The 16391-nt window shown below is 41.4% G+C and overlaps 1 protein-coding gene across 1 annotated transcript; it reads left to right on the forward strand.

The window, feature by feature from the left end:
- Positions 1-218: 218 nt before the first annotated feature.
- Positions 219-2336, forward strand: LOC115752718 (mitogen-activated protein kinase kinase 5-like). Its single transcript, XM_030691031.2, has one exon. The coding sequence runs from the start codon at positions 552-554 to the stop codon at positions 1665-1667; it is 1116 nt and encodes a 371-aa protein (XP_030546891.2). The 5' UTR covers positions 219-551; the 3' UTR covers positions 1668-2336.
- Positions 2337-16391: the final 14055 nt, after the last annotated feature.

Consider the following 16391-nt stretch of genomic DNA (forward strand, 5'->3'; position numbering starts at 1 on the left):
AAAAAATCTGTGATTCCCCGGTCTGATGATTGATGGGCTACCTCTATCGCAAACTGAATCTAACCATTCTATTATTTTACCTTTTCAGTTTTAACATATGAATTATAAATAAGTAATTGATTAAAAAAAAAAAAAAGACACATTTCATCTCATATATATCTCTCTCTCTCGCTCTTTCTCTCTCTAAACGAGAGAGAGCCCCAAAAGAAAAGCCTCTTTTTTTTTTTGTGTGTGTGCAAGAATCGGAGATATTAAGATTTCCATCTCTGTTCATCTTCATCTTCATCTTCATCATATTCTCTGTTCTTCTTGATCCATCCATGGATGATTCCAGGCAGAACCCCAGGCACCCAATACTCGTAACCTCCTCCACAGACCCGACAAGAGAAGAAGAAGAAGAAGATGAAGGGCCTGCGGCTTCTTAAGGCTTATTATTATGCTTATTTCCGACAAGGGACGAAGAAGAATCGCTCACCGTTTCCAGGGAGAGATAAGAGAGATAAGAGAGAGAGAGAGAGAGAGAAAAGAGAGAGATTTGGAGTGAGTGAGTCATGAGGCCGATTCAACCACCACCGCCCGCCGCCACCCCCAATTCGTCCCCCTCCTCTTCTTCCAGGGGCAACCGTCCTCGGCGGCGTCCCGACCTCACCTTGCCGCTCCCTCAGCGCGACCCGGCCCTCGCCGTTCCCCTCCCCCTCCCGCCCTCCATGAGCAACCACCACAACGGGAGCAACACCACCGGCAACCACCTCAACAACGTCTTCCCTCCCGCCCCCGCGGCGACGGCGGGGGCGCAGCAGCAGCAGCAGCACCAGATGCACTTCTCCGAGCTGGAGCGGGTGAATCGGATCGGGAGCGGGAGCGGCGGGACTGTGTACAAGGTAGTCCACCGTCTGACGGGGCGGCTCTACGCGCTCAAGGTCATCTACGGCAACCACGAGGAGGCGGTGCGCCGCCAGATCTGCCGGGAGATCGAGATCCTCCGGGACGTGGACAACCCCAACGTGGTCAAGTGCCACGACATGTACGACCACGGCGGCGAGATCCAGGTGCTCCTGGAGTTCATGGACCGCGGGTCGCTGGAGGGCATCCACGTCGGCAACGAGAGCCACCTCAGCCACCTCACCCACCAGATCCTGAGCGGCCTCGCCTACCTCCACCGCCGCAAAATCGTCCACCGCGACATCAAGCCCTCGAACCTCCTCGTGAACTCGCGCAAGCAGGTCAAGATCGCCGACTTTGGCGTCAGCCGCATCCTCTCCCAGACCATGGACCCCTGCAACTCCTCCGTCGGGACCATCGCCTACATGAGCCCCGAGCGAATCAACACCGACCTCAACCACGGCAAGTACAACGGCTACGCCGGCGACATCTGGAGCTTCGGCGTCAGTATCCTCGAGTTCTACCTTGGGCGCTTCCCCTTCGCCGTCGGCCGCCAGGGCGACTGGGCCAGCCTCATGTGCGCCATCTGCATGGCCGAACCCCCCGAGGCCCCCGCCTCTGCTTCCCATGACTTCCGGGACTTCATCGGGTGCTGCCTGCAGCGCGACCCCGCTCGGCGTTGGACCGCCTACCAGCTGCTGAGGCACCCTTTCATTTTGACCCACAATCAGGGCCTGCAGCACCAAGTTCTTCCTCCTCCTCCACCCCTATTCTCATCATCTTAGCTGCTGCTGGTTCTTTTCCTTCTTTTTTCTTCGTTTTCTTTTCTATTGCCTCAGTTGCCAATTATTGGTTCTTGAGTCTTTTTTCATTTGTAGTTTTTGATTTTTGATATGATCATTGGGGTTTGGTGTTTCTAAGTGGGGAGGGCTTTAGAAGAGCTTCAGAAACTTACAACAGTATCAATGTGTCTCCTTCATCTTGACGTCCTCCTTTCATAATGGAATGCAATGCAGCAATCCTTTACCAGTGAAAGGAACATCTGTTTGCTATGTTTGGTCTTTTTCCTGTCGCTGCCAAGTGCCAAGCCTCAAATTGTGGTTAGTGCCAAGGGCAAAAAATAGCAAAAGAGATAGCTTTTTTCCATGCAACGCTATGTAACTAGATGTTAATCAAGTTACAAGGCATGGGGTTTCTTTCTTCTAGGTGGGGGTCACTGGTTTTTTTGGCTATACTTGGTTAAATTCTGTGGTGGGATATGTTTCTGCAAGAATTGGACTTTGAATAACCACGGCTATTTCAGCTTATGGGACATTTTCAGGAGCAGGAAAAAGATAAGATTTGGCTTTAGACACTATTAATGCACGTTTTCTTGGCTCTTGCTTTCCTGTGAGGGGCTGTGTGCCCCCTATCATCATCACGGACACATCACATAAGGGCTTAAATGGGAAAAATAAGGGGGAAGCATCCGAGATTCTCCTCAATCCAGAAATTGGTTCTATTCTGTGCCTGGGTGGTTGCTGCAGTGAGTGTCTTGTCCTCTCCATCCTTTGCTTTTTCCTTATTCTTTTGCTTTGATGTTGTTCTCCCGTGGCATATGGAGGCCAAGGCCAAAGTCTTGATAGAATGTTGGAGTGGCGAGTCTCAGCCTCTGCATCTGAACAAGAGATATCTTGCTTGCTTTTGCAGCTCGATTCGAATGCCTTGTGGAAGACACGGCGTAGGAACAATGACAGTGAGCTAAGTAACTTGAACTCAGGTGGAATTTCGGGGACACCATCAGAGGTTTGAGGGATGTTGTTTAGTTGAGTCATAGGAAAGGATGGATGATGCCATTGGATTAACTGAACAGCAAATTCAATAGCTAGACAATGCTTCCTTTTGACTGTCTTTCTTTAGTTTATTCCCCTGGCCTGTTGTAAATATGTTCAGAAATAGCATTTTCCAGCCTCCTAAAGATTGCTCAAGTCAATACTCATGGAGATTATTTTCTTTCGCAGCTAATAATTTAGCCTTAACAAGGCGACTCGATTCGACTATTTGCTTTAGGCACGTTAACGTGATCATCTGATTCTGATCTTTAGCAGAACATCTGGGTTTCATTATTTGTTGCCGTTTAAAGATGAAATGAATTGCTGGTGACAATTCAACATCCAATGCTATGCTATGAAATGCCGTTTCAAGTGAAATAGCGGAGTTTCTGGCTCTTCTTGTGTACAAACATGGAAACTGCTCCTGTATGAACAACTCCATGTCCATCTGTTCTACTCAAATTTGATATTTCTGAAACTCAGTTTGTGGAAACGAGATCAATGGGTGGATCATTAATACCAGGATATGATTATTAAGCCGAGGAACATGTGAGATCCTTGTCGCATGAGGTCCCTGAGCTATGCCAGTTCATGTTTCATGACAATTGTTGTGATAAGCAACAAGGCTAGAAATTGTCCCCGTCGCCTTCTCCATGACCGCTGCTTATTTAACTGAAATGCAGAAGGACGGGGACAAACTCACCAACTAGCTTGAAATTTCTCTTAAAATGCCCTTTTTTAAAATCCCCTTATTTCAAACCCTCCTGGGAAAGCAAATTAAAGAGGGGAAACCACCAGTAGCGTCCCGCGTTAGGTCAATGAATCCGTCTCTCTTTCATGCGGATTCTGTTCTGTTCCAAAGTGACCGTGACCTGAAACAATGTTTGAGAATAGAAGAACTGAGCCAAATTAGTTTGCTTTCGAGAGGCTTCATTATCAGGGCCAAATTGTTCATTTGCCGTGTCTATGGCGACACTCAAGTGAATGACGTAGCTGACATTTTTGCTACAGGGATTGCTGCACTAGCTTTTCCTTCCTTCTCAAATTGCCATCTACCATCTCTTGAGCGCTTAAAAATGGATGAAGCCAAATGATCAAGTGCGCTATGAGCTGCTTGCTTCGATTCTGACTAGTTTGCTGTAATGTATGAGATGCTTGTGTGAAGTCCTCATCTTCCAAGCGTCTTCGTCATGATTTTCTTGCAACAGCTTCTATGATATAACTGGTACTCGGTTTCGCATTGGGATCTGTATTTTGGCGAAATGGGCTACTACGGTATTCAAGCATCGATCTTCAACCACCAGGAAGCGAGATGTGCACTGGACTTCTTCCCCTAAGCCCACGGCATAGTAATACTGCTTTCGTCAGTGCATCATGCACAGAATGTGTTTTCTTATTGCTTATCACACAAAGAAGAAGGGGGAAAAAAGGTTTCTTAAGGTCATGCTGAGAGATTTTTCTCGTTATTACATACATACCGTCAGTCTCATTTTCTTCCAGCCATGCAAATGACTGAGGACCCAATTGCAGCACTTCTGTGGGAATGGGATCATTCTTGTTATATGTGGAAATGCAGAAATTTGAAGTGGCAAAACATTAGGTTTGTGACTTTTACATGTGGAAACACAACCACCCCAGTGGTCATTTTGGCTCTGAACAGACAAACATCAGAGCCAAATTTTCCCTTGTCATCAATGAGACACGTCTCCTCTCCAGGAGTCCATTGCTTGCTCTTAACTAGCAGAAAATCAGATGCTTTGAAAGTTGAAAAAAATAAAGGGGACGCAAGAGAACCGTCGCTCCTTTTGATCCTTGGACTGATGAGGAAGTACGCAATCCTGCGGCGTTTCATGACCAATTCATGACCAGAATTGGTGGCTTGGGGTTGCAATCAGGAAAGAAAGGCACAAAAGAAGAAATTTGCAAGTAAATCTGAAATGAGGAAGACAAGCACTAGCAGTGGTTCTTATCTTGTTGTTCTGCTGGTGGTGGATTGAAGGATGGAAGTGGATCTTGACAGGGAAAGGTGCTGCTCGTGAGAAAGGGAAATTTCCTTCTTTTTCCGGGGTTCTGATTAGTTTAGACCGGCTCAGCAAAGTAGAAATACAGTCAGGTTTTGGATGGTTGGCCCCACCTGCTGTGCTTCAGGTGTGCCAATATTGTTTTCGTTAGCGAATTGATTAATCCGGGTCTTTGGATTACTTGTTAAGCAACTGTGTAAAGAAAGCTTATAACCAGCGGTCTAACATTCTTTTTTTTCCTATGATGTTTGGAAATAGTAATATTCGAAGCACTCATTTAATAGGTCTACATCGACTGTCGTAATTTTCGAATGACTTAAAATTGAGGGCATCAACTACGCGTGGTCACTAGATAGTGTCCTTAAATTCATTTAGTTGCGTATTAATAAGATGCCAATAATGATTACGTGCGAAATTTTGAACAGCGAGTCCACTTGATAAATAATCTAAAAATCATCTATCCGAGTCCGAGAAAAAGAATCTGTGATTCTAACTTCAACATTTCAAGCTATGAGACTTAGATTTAAAACTGTTACCAATAGAAAAAAAAATATTCGCACAAATATTGTTAGCACTTACGTTGAAAACTACTGTCATTTCGAGTTTTGTAATGAAATGAAAATGTTACTGAGCAAGTCCCGCGTGTCAATATTTCGGGAAAATTGTCCAGAAATTTATAAACCTATTACACTTTGACTAATTTAGTCCTAAATCTTTTTATAATTTGTCAATTTAATCTTTCGGGCTAATTTTAATTGGGAATTACTAACATGGTTGCCGACTGTCTTATATGACATGATCGACACTAACTTGAAATTTTTTTGCATATTTTTAATTGTTAAGGGCCTACAGGGCCCGAGGCACTACTACCCTAGCCAAATATCGGGTGAGGGTCGCGACCCTCGCCCGGATCTCGCAGAGGGCCGCCGGCTCTCATCAAACATTGGGTAACGATTGCGAGCCTCGCTAACCGCCGGCGAGGGTGTTGCGGCCCTCTATGATGACCCAAGAACTATTCCTCGTTATTCTACCTTTGTTTAATTTATTTATTATTTTCTGCCAACTTTTATTATTTATTTGTGAAAAATGTTAGTAGCCAACCTAATTTGACAGACATAGCAACTTCCAAGATATTTATAAATGTACTTAGTTTTACATATTTGCCTTAAGTATAGTTTACAATGTAGACTAATCTTCCTTACTATGTACAATCAAAATTTGGAAGATTACCCTCCACTATGGCTACTCTGCCCATCCATACTCCTACTAAACTATTAGGACCTCTTCCACATCATGACTTGGGTACTCTCCTAAGGTGTCACTCCGCCTTGGAAATCTAATGTCCATTGAAATTGCGCAGAGGATCCATGAGCATTTTTCCACCTATTTTTCGACGCCAATTTCTACATTGACGATTTCCTACTAGAAGTATTCCATATGAGTCGGGTATCCAAATAGCGAGGATTCGGCGAGGCCATCACAATTTTCCTAAAAAATAAGGGATGAACAAACAGCCTAGTAAATGAAATCACTAGGTCTAAAATAGGAATATCCGTCCCATGCTCGATGTAGTGGTGTACATGCTATTAAACAAAGCCATTTGTGATCCACTGTAAAACAAATATTATGTGGCTCACAAATGAGTTCATCAACTCATTCTCATAATCTTGTAATCGTTACCCGGGAACGCTTTTTCATAAGCGCAACATCATTTGGGAAAAGATGGTGTCTCGTTCGCATCGTCACCTTCATGGGAAACGATGACTCGTACATGTTCTTGTAATAAGGCCAACTTTGGCTCCCCGCCGACGGTCTTGTAATTTTCCACATAAAAGCCATCTCTGACTTTCGTCGCTTCTTGGGTGACAATGAGTAAACAATGATTTGGCTTTCGTAATACACACTTTCGCACACCTATGTATTCATTTATCATCTCTTTTGATTATGTAGGATTGCGTCAATGGAAGAGAGAGACGGGATGAGGGACTACTTGAGCCACCTTCGGCCCGGTAAAGCCAATTTGGTTCCCTTTTGGTTCTTGTTCAAATGTCCATCTTCTTTTCAATACTCGATGAATGTGATTTATGATGCAACACACATATCCGCACACATAATCATTGTAACACGACTTCAAGCATTAAACATACATTACTATTTTAGAACTAGTAATCCTATTTACCGGGTACTCGAATTACGGTGTCCTACGTCATTAAAAAAAAAAACAAGACAAGAAGCGGCGTGACGGCGCCAGCTTGAGGCGGCATGATGGCGATGTGAGGTGGCACGACGACTCGAGGTGACGCCGCGAAGGAGAGAGAGAGAGAGAGAGAGAGAGAGAGAGAGAGAGAGAGAATTGGTGGATGTTTGAAATGAGGAAACCGTTGCTCTATTTATAATCATTCCCTAGCTTCTCTCATAAGCTTCCTAATTTTCTTCACAATGTTCCTAGCTTCCTTCGCAAGGTTCTTCATTAATGACCTTCCTTGTTGAATTTTTCTATAAATACGAATGCGTTTATAACATCTTGACTTTGCTAATGTGAACTCATCTATGTAAGTGTGAACTCATTTATAATTTATTGACTTTGCTAATATGAACTCATTTATGCAAGCGTGAACTCATTTATTTTTTCTTAACTTTATTATTGAAAACGACATTGATTTTATCCTATTATAAAATGCTTCAAAAAGACATTATTCTTATCCTTTCATTAATTACTTGAAAGTGGCATTATCCTTATCCATTAGTAAATTGACTTGCAGTTGACTTATATGTTTTTAATTGACTTGGCATTTACTTATATACTACTTCAAGAAATATTACCATGTCATGTTTTCTAATACAAATTTTCTAGGAAAACTTATTAAATAAGTTAAGTAATAGCTTCTTAGAGAAGTTTCGAAATAGCTTACTCACGAAATTACAGGATAGCTTCCTCGAGAAGTTACCGGATAGCTTCCTTAAGAAGCTTCGAAATAACTTCCTCAAAAAGCAATGAGATAGCTTCCTTGGCAAGCCAAAAGGGTTAGCTTCTTCAAGAAGTTTTAGGATTCCTTCTTAATTAAGAGATGATTTAGCTTTCTCTAGAAGTTTTTAAATGTCTTAAAGTTTCCTCTAAAAGTTTTTAGATGTCTTAAAGAACAAGTTAGACATGGCCACGGGTTGTGAACAACCGGTTCCGGTTCATGAATCGGCGGTTTCGGTTCATGGCCATGCTTGAATAGGAACCGGTCTTTGAAGGGGCTGTCCCAGTTCCTATTCGGAACCTCCGGTTTTGGGTTGGTTCCGGTTTCGAAATTTAAATTTAATTTAAAATAATAAATTACAAAATAATAAATAATTAAATTATCAATTATAAATTATAATCAAATTGTATATTGTAATCAAATTTGGGGGAAAAAAGAGAGAGAGAGAAGTAGCTTGAACTTAATGAATTATCATTAAGCGCCTACATATCTTCTTGGGGATAAAAGAATCAGAGTCCATGTAGTTCTTTTACCTTTGATAACCCAAATTTACCTCATTGTCAATGATCGCTACCCTCCGTAGTACCCGTGGTGGTGGTATCTCGACTATCATCATTAAAGTATTCGTTGTCTCGATCCAGTTATTGTCGTCAAAATTTAGCCTTTGCCCATCATCGACACAAGCATGAGCCTCTACAACATCCGGATTTAATCTTGAACGGCGGTCATCTAAAATTAATTATCCAGTGCTAAATGTTTGTTCAATTGCAATTGTTGAAGAATGAGTTGTTAACATCTATCTTTCGATGAGAGCGATGACTGGGAATTGGGTTGAACGAGTCTTTCACCACTTTAGAATTTTGAAATCTATACTATGTTCGGAATTACGGAACTCAAAAACAATGGTTAAATATTTTTCTAATTCGAAAATATTATCCGTTGCTCCCTTTTGTCCTTTTTGCCTACTAATAAACAGATTGTACCCTCTACTAAATCTACCGCTCTCCTCCCTTTACGAGGCATTAGGTTGAGACGAGGCACTAGGTTGAGAAGATCCACCATCACCTAAACTATATCTAGTACAAAATTCATTATATAATGCTACTATAGCATCTTTAACCTCTACTTGTATAGTTTTAATATTTATGGTTTCATTCAAATGTAAACAATTATAATAATAATCCTTCAGATAATCATTCAAATCATCTAATTTAGTACGTGGATCGAAAATAATAACAACCAAATAAACAATAGGAATGTAGGTATAATAATGCAGCCATTTTGCTTTCATTGCAATAATAATTAGAGCTAAATGAGCATCTTTTTCATATTCACAAAAAACATCAGCAATATTAACACACTCTATTAAAAATAAATGCGTAGTAGGATAATAAATACCAGATAAAGCATAAGTTGCATCATTAAAAACTTTCAAAAAATCTTATTTTTTTTTTTGCAAACAACCCAATCTTGCGAGAGTAAAGTAATTTTAGAAACATTGTTCGAAATAAACGCACATAATAAATTTTTATAAGCAAAAGATTGATGAAGCAACCCATAGGTAGAATTCCAACGAGTCGGAATATTTTTTGGAAATCTTTTTATTTTTGTCCATGTGATTTACAAAATCTGCCCCATTCTTTTATAACTTGGGGACGATTCCATAAAAATTTAATTGCTTTCTTTATTGGGGTGAGAAAAGCCTCAAGAGTTCGTAAATCATCTTGTACACATAAATTTAAAACGTGGCAAACACATCTAATGTGAAAAATTTATCCGCCAAAAGAGGGTTTATAAATATTTTCTAACTCGGAAATAGAAGCGGGATTTGACGCGACATTATAAAAACAAACTGAAAAAAATTTATTAATCAAATTATATTTTTCTAAAACTTGCCTAATTATTCTATAAATATTATTGGTGGTATGCCTTTCATCAAATACTCAAAATGCAAGTACTCTTTTTTGAATATTTCAATCCTTACCTATCCAATGACATGTGGTACTAATATAAAAATGAATTTGCCAAGGATCACTCCAAATATTATTACTTATATGCACACGTCCATTGAAATCCGTAAAAAAGTTTTGCAAAGCCTTTTTTTATTTTTATTTTTTTATAAACCTTAAAAAGTTCGCGTTTAAAAGTAGTTCTCGGAACAGGTTTTGCTTGCAAAATTTTACTCATCCTTTGATTTGAGGCTAGTCCCATACAGATGGTTTGGGATTCCAAGGACGTGGCCGGCCTAGACATGGTAAACGACATGCGATGGGTCACGATAAGCTAGAATGTAGTCCTTTGCCACCACCTCTGTACACCACCTTCCGATTGGAGTAGTCACTACAATCGACAACTCAATTTGAAGATGACCTAGGATTGTCTTCCCGACTACAAGGGCCAAGATGCTGTGATGGACCTGGACGACGATGAAGCGATGATGGAGTCCCCGATCTTACCGGATGGTTTGATGATTTAACCATTGCTACCGTATTTGAGGATCCCATGAGTTGATGGAACACCCGAAGAGGAGCCTTACATGGTGCCTAACCCCCGGCCATCCGTCAATGCCATATTCGACGATCCACTGGAGGGTTTAGATTCGAGTAACACCTTTACATTTATGCAATCCCTGGTGGGATTTTTCTAGTTTTGAGGAGTCTAGGTTGCATCACTTTCTTAGGATTCTCGTTTCGTTTTATGTCGACTTTTCAATTTCTTTTCCAAAAGATGTAATTCATTGATTTTATTATCAATAAAATTCGATGTTCTTCATTAAAATCTTTGAATTTTGTCAGTATCCCTAAACTAACTGATGACGATAACGCCGATCGAACAAACTGTTATCTATGGTAAGCACCGAGGTTGGGCTTCAGAATTCTCGTCCCGAGGTCTTCGAAACAAAATTCTTCAAAGGAAACACCCAATTTTTGAAAAATGAATGAATGATTAAGCCCTATTTATCCTTCTGATTTTGCCACTCTATGTTTCAAGGGCACATGTGAGGAGGGAAACCTAGTGGATTCCGGAGTATACGACTTGGACGAGTTCACTCCCGACTACGAGGAAATACGTCAAGACTTCGAACAACATGAGACGTTTAAACCTCTAACTGGCGAGGAGACTATATCAATCAACTTGGGCAATGAGGAAAACCCGAGAGAGGTTAAGATAGGCGAACCTTTCCAAAGAGATGTCGAGCGCTTGATCGAGCTCCCCAAGGATTACCAGGACATTTTTTCCTTGTTTTTTTAGAATATGCCCGGTCTTGACCGTTCCATTGTTGATCATTGTTTGCCGATCGATCTTCGGTGGTGCAAAAGTAAATTGGTACAAAAGATCAAAGAGGAGGTCATGAAGCTACTTGACGTCGGATTTATTGAGACTACGGAATATTCGATTGGGTCGCCAATATAGTCATGAAGAAAGATGGGCGGGTCGGTCTGTGTCGATTATCGAGATTTGAACAAAGCCGTCCTAAAGATGATTTTCCTCCCGCATATCGCGTACTTTAGGGTTTGAATTGTTTTCATTCATGGATGGTTTCTCCGGGTACAATCAAATCCCGATGAATGTCAATGACAAGTTGAAAACTACTTTCACCACACCATGGGGAATGTTCCATTACCTGGTGATGCCATTCGGTCTCAGAAACGCTGGAGCCACTTACCAACGAGCCATGGTTGCCTTTTTCCACGACATGATGCATAATGAGATTGAGGTTTACGTCGATGACATGATAACAAAGACAAGGCATGGAGAAGATCACGTCGAAACGCTGAAAAAATTGTTCGACAGACTCCGAAAGTACAAGTTACGCCTCAACCATGCCAAGTGTGTCTTTGGGACCAACTCGGGCAAGTCGCTCGGATTCGTGGTAAGCAGCAAAGGTATTTAAGTCGACCCTTCTAAAGTCAAGGCTATTCGTGAGCTTAAACCGCCGACGACGGTTAAAGAAGTTCGAAGTTTGATGGGTAGGCTAAACTATATTGCTCGATTCATTTCTCAGTTATCAGAAACTGCTAAGCCGTTCCTCAAGCTGTTAAAGAAGAATGTGCTAGTCGAATGGGATAGCGAATGTGAGGAAGCTTTTGAGAAGCTGAAACAACATCTCATGAATCCACCCGTGCTTGTTCCTCCAACGCCGGGGCAACCTTTAATCCTATACCTCACAATCTATAGTGAGTCCTTGGGTGCTATGTTAGCCCAAGAAAGGCAAGAGGATGGAAAAGAACAAGCCATTTATTATCTGAGCAAAAAATTCACAACTCGGAAATGAAATCAAACAGAGAAAATGTGTGCGGCGTTAGTTTGGGTTCGATAGGAATATACCTTGCATTACCGTGCTTCGTGACAAAGTGCGATCCTATCAAATACTTGTGAATCAACTTGCATTGATCGACTTGCCAATGGCAAATCCTCATCTCCGAGTTTGATGTTCAATATTTGTCCCAAAAGTTAATCAAGAGACGGGCTATAGCGGATGTCCTAGCCGAAAACCCGGGGCAAGATGATGATGCCTATCATTCTGAGGATCTAGTCATGTTGGTGGAGGATGACATATGGACTATGTATTTTGACTGAGCTGTCAATTTATCGGGATCGAGCACGGGCGCGGTTCGATATCTCCAGTGGTCGAATTATCCTGGCAGCAAAATTGGTATTCCCTTGCACAAATAACATAGCGGAATATGAGGCGTGTATCCTCGGCTTGCAGGCCGCCATCGAGATGGGAGTTACTCGACTCAAGGTATTTGGGGATTCGACGTTGATTATCCTCCAAACAGTTGGAAAATGGAAAACCCAGGACGCCAAATTGCTGCCTTACCACGAGTATCTGGATGAATTAGTGGAAAAGTTTCACGATATCTCGTTCGAGTATTTGCCTATAACTCACAATCGTTTGCATGCTTTGGCTACCCTGTCTCAATGTTAAGTCACTAATGGACTTGAGGTTGAGTTGTTGAAGATCGAGGTACTAAGGAATATTGTATGGCTATGACCGATGAACTCGACGCAAGCCATGGTACCACGATATCAAGACTTACATTAAAGCGGGAGTTTCCGAGAAAAGTACGCGTCCACCAAAGGTACATAAAGAAGATGGCTTCAAATTTTTTCGAGGAGAGAGTTTATACAAACGGTCGTTCATTGGTCCTTCTAAGGTGTATAGATTCCACCAAGCTGCTGATGATGGAGGTGCATGAAGGAATTTGTGGTCACCATGAACGGACACATGCTAGCCAAGAAGATAATGAGGTTGGGCTATTATCGGCTCACCTTAGAGAGCATTGTATTCAACATGTCGGGATGTCACAAATGCCGATTCATGGTGACAAGGTTAACGTTCCTCCAAACGAGCTGCATCAATTGTCCGAACCATAGCCATTCTCTATGTAGGGCATCGATGTGATCGGTCCTATTAATCCCAAGGCCTCCAATGGGCATCGTTTCATTCTGTGGCCATTGACTATTTTTCCAAATGGATCGAAGCTACATCATACCGCTATAGCTCAATGTCGTGAAATTCATTCGTCGAGACATTATGTTTGAAGCCATAATCATTGACAATGGTTCAAACCTCGAACAACAAGCAAGTCGATGATCTGTTCAGGAATTCAAGATCAAGCTCGAACTTTCTCCATACCGTCCCTGATGAACGGGCGTGGAAGCGCCAACAAGAACATTAAAAGATCTTAGCTAAGGCATGAGAATTATCGTGCCGGCATGAGAGGTTGCCGTTTGCCCTCATGGCGTATCGGACTTCGATTCAACATCTTGGGGTAACCCCGTACTCTCTAGTATACGGGATGGAAGCGTGTTACCGATCGAGGTAGAGATTCCTTCTTCGGGTCCTATCTCAAGTTAGTTGTGAGGCTGATTGATCCACGGAGGATGGATCGTTAAATTTGATCGATGAAAACGGCTTAGGGCCGTATGTCAGGTGCTATCGGCAAAGGGTTGCTAAATCCTTCAACAAAGGTTCGCCTCACACTTCCGGTTGGTGACTTTGTCCTACGAAAATTGTTGCCCATTGTTTCACTTCCAAGGAAGTTCGCTCCAAACTATGGTGGCCCGTATGTTTGAAAAGGTACTCCCGGAGGCGCTTTGATTTTGAATGAGATGGATGTCGTGTTTTTACCAACCCTGTCAATTCGATTTAAGAAATATTATGCTTGATGTGCTCGACATTTTAATCAAGTTACAATTCATCAAATGAGTTCACATGTATTTGAATTGTTCCTGTTCGCATTGTTAATCTTCAATGTGGGAGTTTTCGATGAGGAAATTTCTTTGATTCTGCTGAATTGATCATTTTGAATGAGGAATTTCAGGACGATGAAAGGCAAGCCATTTCCTATACACGTCTATATCATAACCCCCAGTGAAAAGAGAAAGTTTCCATACTCACAAGGTAAATGGTTATCTCGCGAAAAGTATGACGACCAAGATGATATGATGCATTCATTTCCTCTATCCAAACACTACAGGTTGTCTGTTGGTAAACCCCTTTGAACGGCGTTTCATTTCATGCCCTGTCGGAACAACCCCACATCGGGCAATTCTCAAATCAAAGGATGAGTAAAATTTTCTTGCTCTCACTTGCATCAATCTTTGAGTGTATTTATCGCATGCGAATTCTGTATTAGTCCAAGTGCCTTAGACATGACGAAGAGCGTTTCATTCTCTACATCATACACATTTTATCCCTTTTGCAAACCCAATTTGAGCGGCGGATTTATTTCTCGTAACCCAATTGGTGATCATTCTAGCGAGGAATCATTTCAGATCATCCGGCAAATGAGCAAAATGCCTTGGGGCAAACTTGAACTCGAAAGATTTGCCAGAAAAATATGCAAAAAAAAAAAAAAGAGGCGAGAGAAGGGAGTAAGAAAAGCAAAGGCTCACCACTCAAAAAACAGGAGCCAAAATTTTGAGCATCCCAAAATCCCAAAAAAAAAAAAGGTAAAAAGAAAAAAAGAGAAAAAAAGGGGGTCATTTCCTCTAAAAGAAGAGAGCAAAAACTCCCAGGAAAATCTCCGGAATGAAGGGGTGTCTCAGTTTGACACATTCAAATGTTCCTCAGTGAGTCCGCAAGAATACCATTCTAAGCAAAGAAATGGTCACCGGTCTCATCATTATGCACCCTTTGTTGCAAAATAAGCCTTTTATTTCTAAACCTACCCCGAACCTACATTACAACCGTTACCAAAAGTCTCTTCAGATTAGGGCACTTGGGTTAATGTAGGATTTTGAATTGCTTATGAATATCGCTTGAAGAAGTGCGAACAAGATCATTTTACTTCATTTTGCGGGTTCGACTTGTAAACCCGATGCACTGAAAGAATTTCATTTCATTTCAAAGCCAAAATGACTCATACGAGTCCCCTTTGATAAACCCTTTGACCAAGCCCAACTATCCTTAAAAGACCTCATAGATTGGTGTCATACGATTGTGAGAATACCGACCTTGTCAAGTGTGATGATGATAGTTAGTGTTTTTCTTACCCGTATCAATGGTGGTTTCAAACCTTTTCATGAGTGAGCAAGTCCTTTTTGCGGTTCCTCATTCGATTTGATCAAACTCGTTAAAAGGATCGACTTATTTCCTTATTGACAAATCCCGAGTCACCAAGTCGCGACTAAAAAATCAATTTTTCAAGTTAAAGGATTATTGGGCTAATTTAATGACTAACCCGATACGGACTCTCCCAAGCCCCGCCAACTCGCAACTTTGGTTAATTCATATGATTTTGAATTCGGAGTCGCCACTAACCATTTTGAGTAGGTTGATTAGAAACCTAAATAAAAATAGCGGGAGGACTATTCTTATTTCTACGAACCGTAGATTGTGGATTTGGGGACTTGATTACATTAACAAATTAAAGCTAATGCCCTTTCGAGTGATGTTGACACCTAAATTTTGACTTTTTCTTTTAATCGTTTATTTTGCATAAAAATCAGGAATTAAACTTTAGTTCCCACCAAAAATAATTAACTTAGTTTTCATATTTATTTTAGCATACATCGCATTCACATTTTCATTGGTCTAGTGATGGATAGACTTAATTCAAGGTTTTGAACTTAATTGAATTATCGAATTGAGTTGTGCAAATTTTTAAGGAATATGGATTGATTTGAATTTGATTAGGTTCGATTAAGTCCTTCGGGGTTTAATTAAAAAAGGTCTTGTGATTCGGGGTTTATTTCATAAAGTGTCATAAGTTAGAGCCCCTAACGTAACCTAATTTTTTCTTTATAAGCATGCTTATGCTTCACAAACCGAGGAGGCCACTTTACATGATAATACATGGCCATTAGAGAGAGAATACAGGCTCCGTACATGGTAGCACTGGGATGCCCATCGCTCATGAGGATGCCTTGATCCCAAGAAGCCTTGTTGGAATTTTTCTCCTTTTCCTTGCAGGAAACACACGGCCAGAATTTGGAGGCAGATCCGAACGGTGGTATTTGGAGTCTTCAAGATCTGCACACACAAGAAAAGCCAAAGGGAAAAAGGGAAAGAAGACAAGTTCTTCACACTAGAGATGCATGTGTTCTGAGACTAGGAGAAACGTCCACAATCTTTGCTTGAGCCACACATTGAATCGACGACTCCATCAATTTGAACGAGATCTCAGCCGGCGAATAATTTCCAACAATACCAGCAATTTTCGCCATCTCGATTAGTTTGTGTATCTCATTCCTTTTGC

This window comes from Rhodamnia argentea, chromosome 2, assembly GCF_020921035.1.
Source record: "Rhodamnia argentea isolate NSW1041297 chromosome 2, ASM2092103v1, whole genome shotgun sequence".
In the NCBI taxonomy this organism is placed as follows: domain Eukaryota; kingdom Viridiplantae; phylum Streptophyta; class Magnoliopsida; order Myrtales; family Myrtaceae; genus Rhodamnia; species Rhodamnia argentea.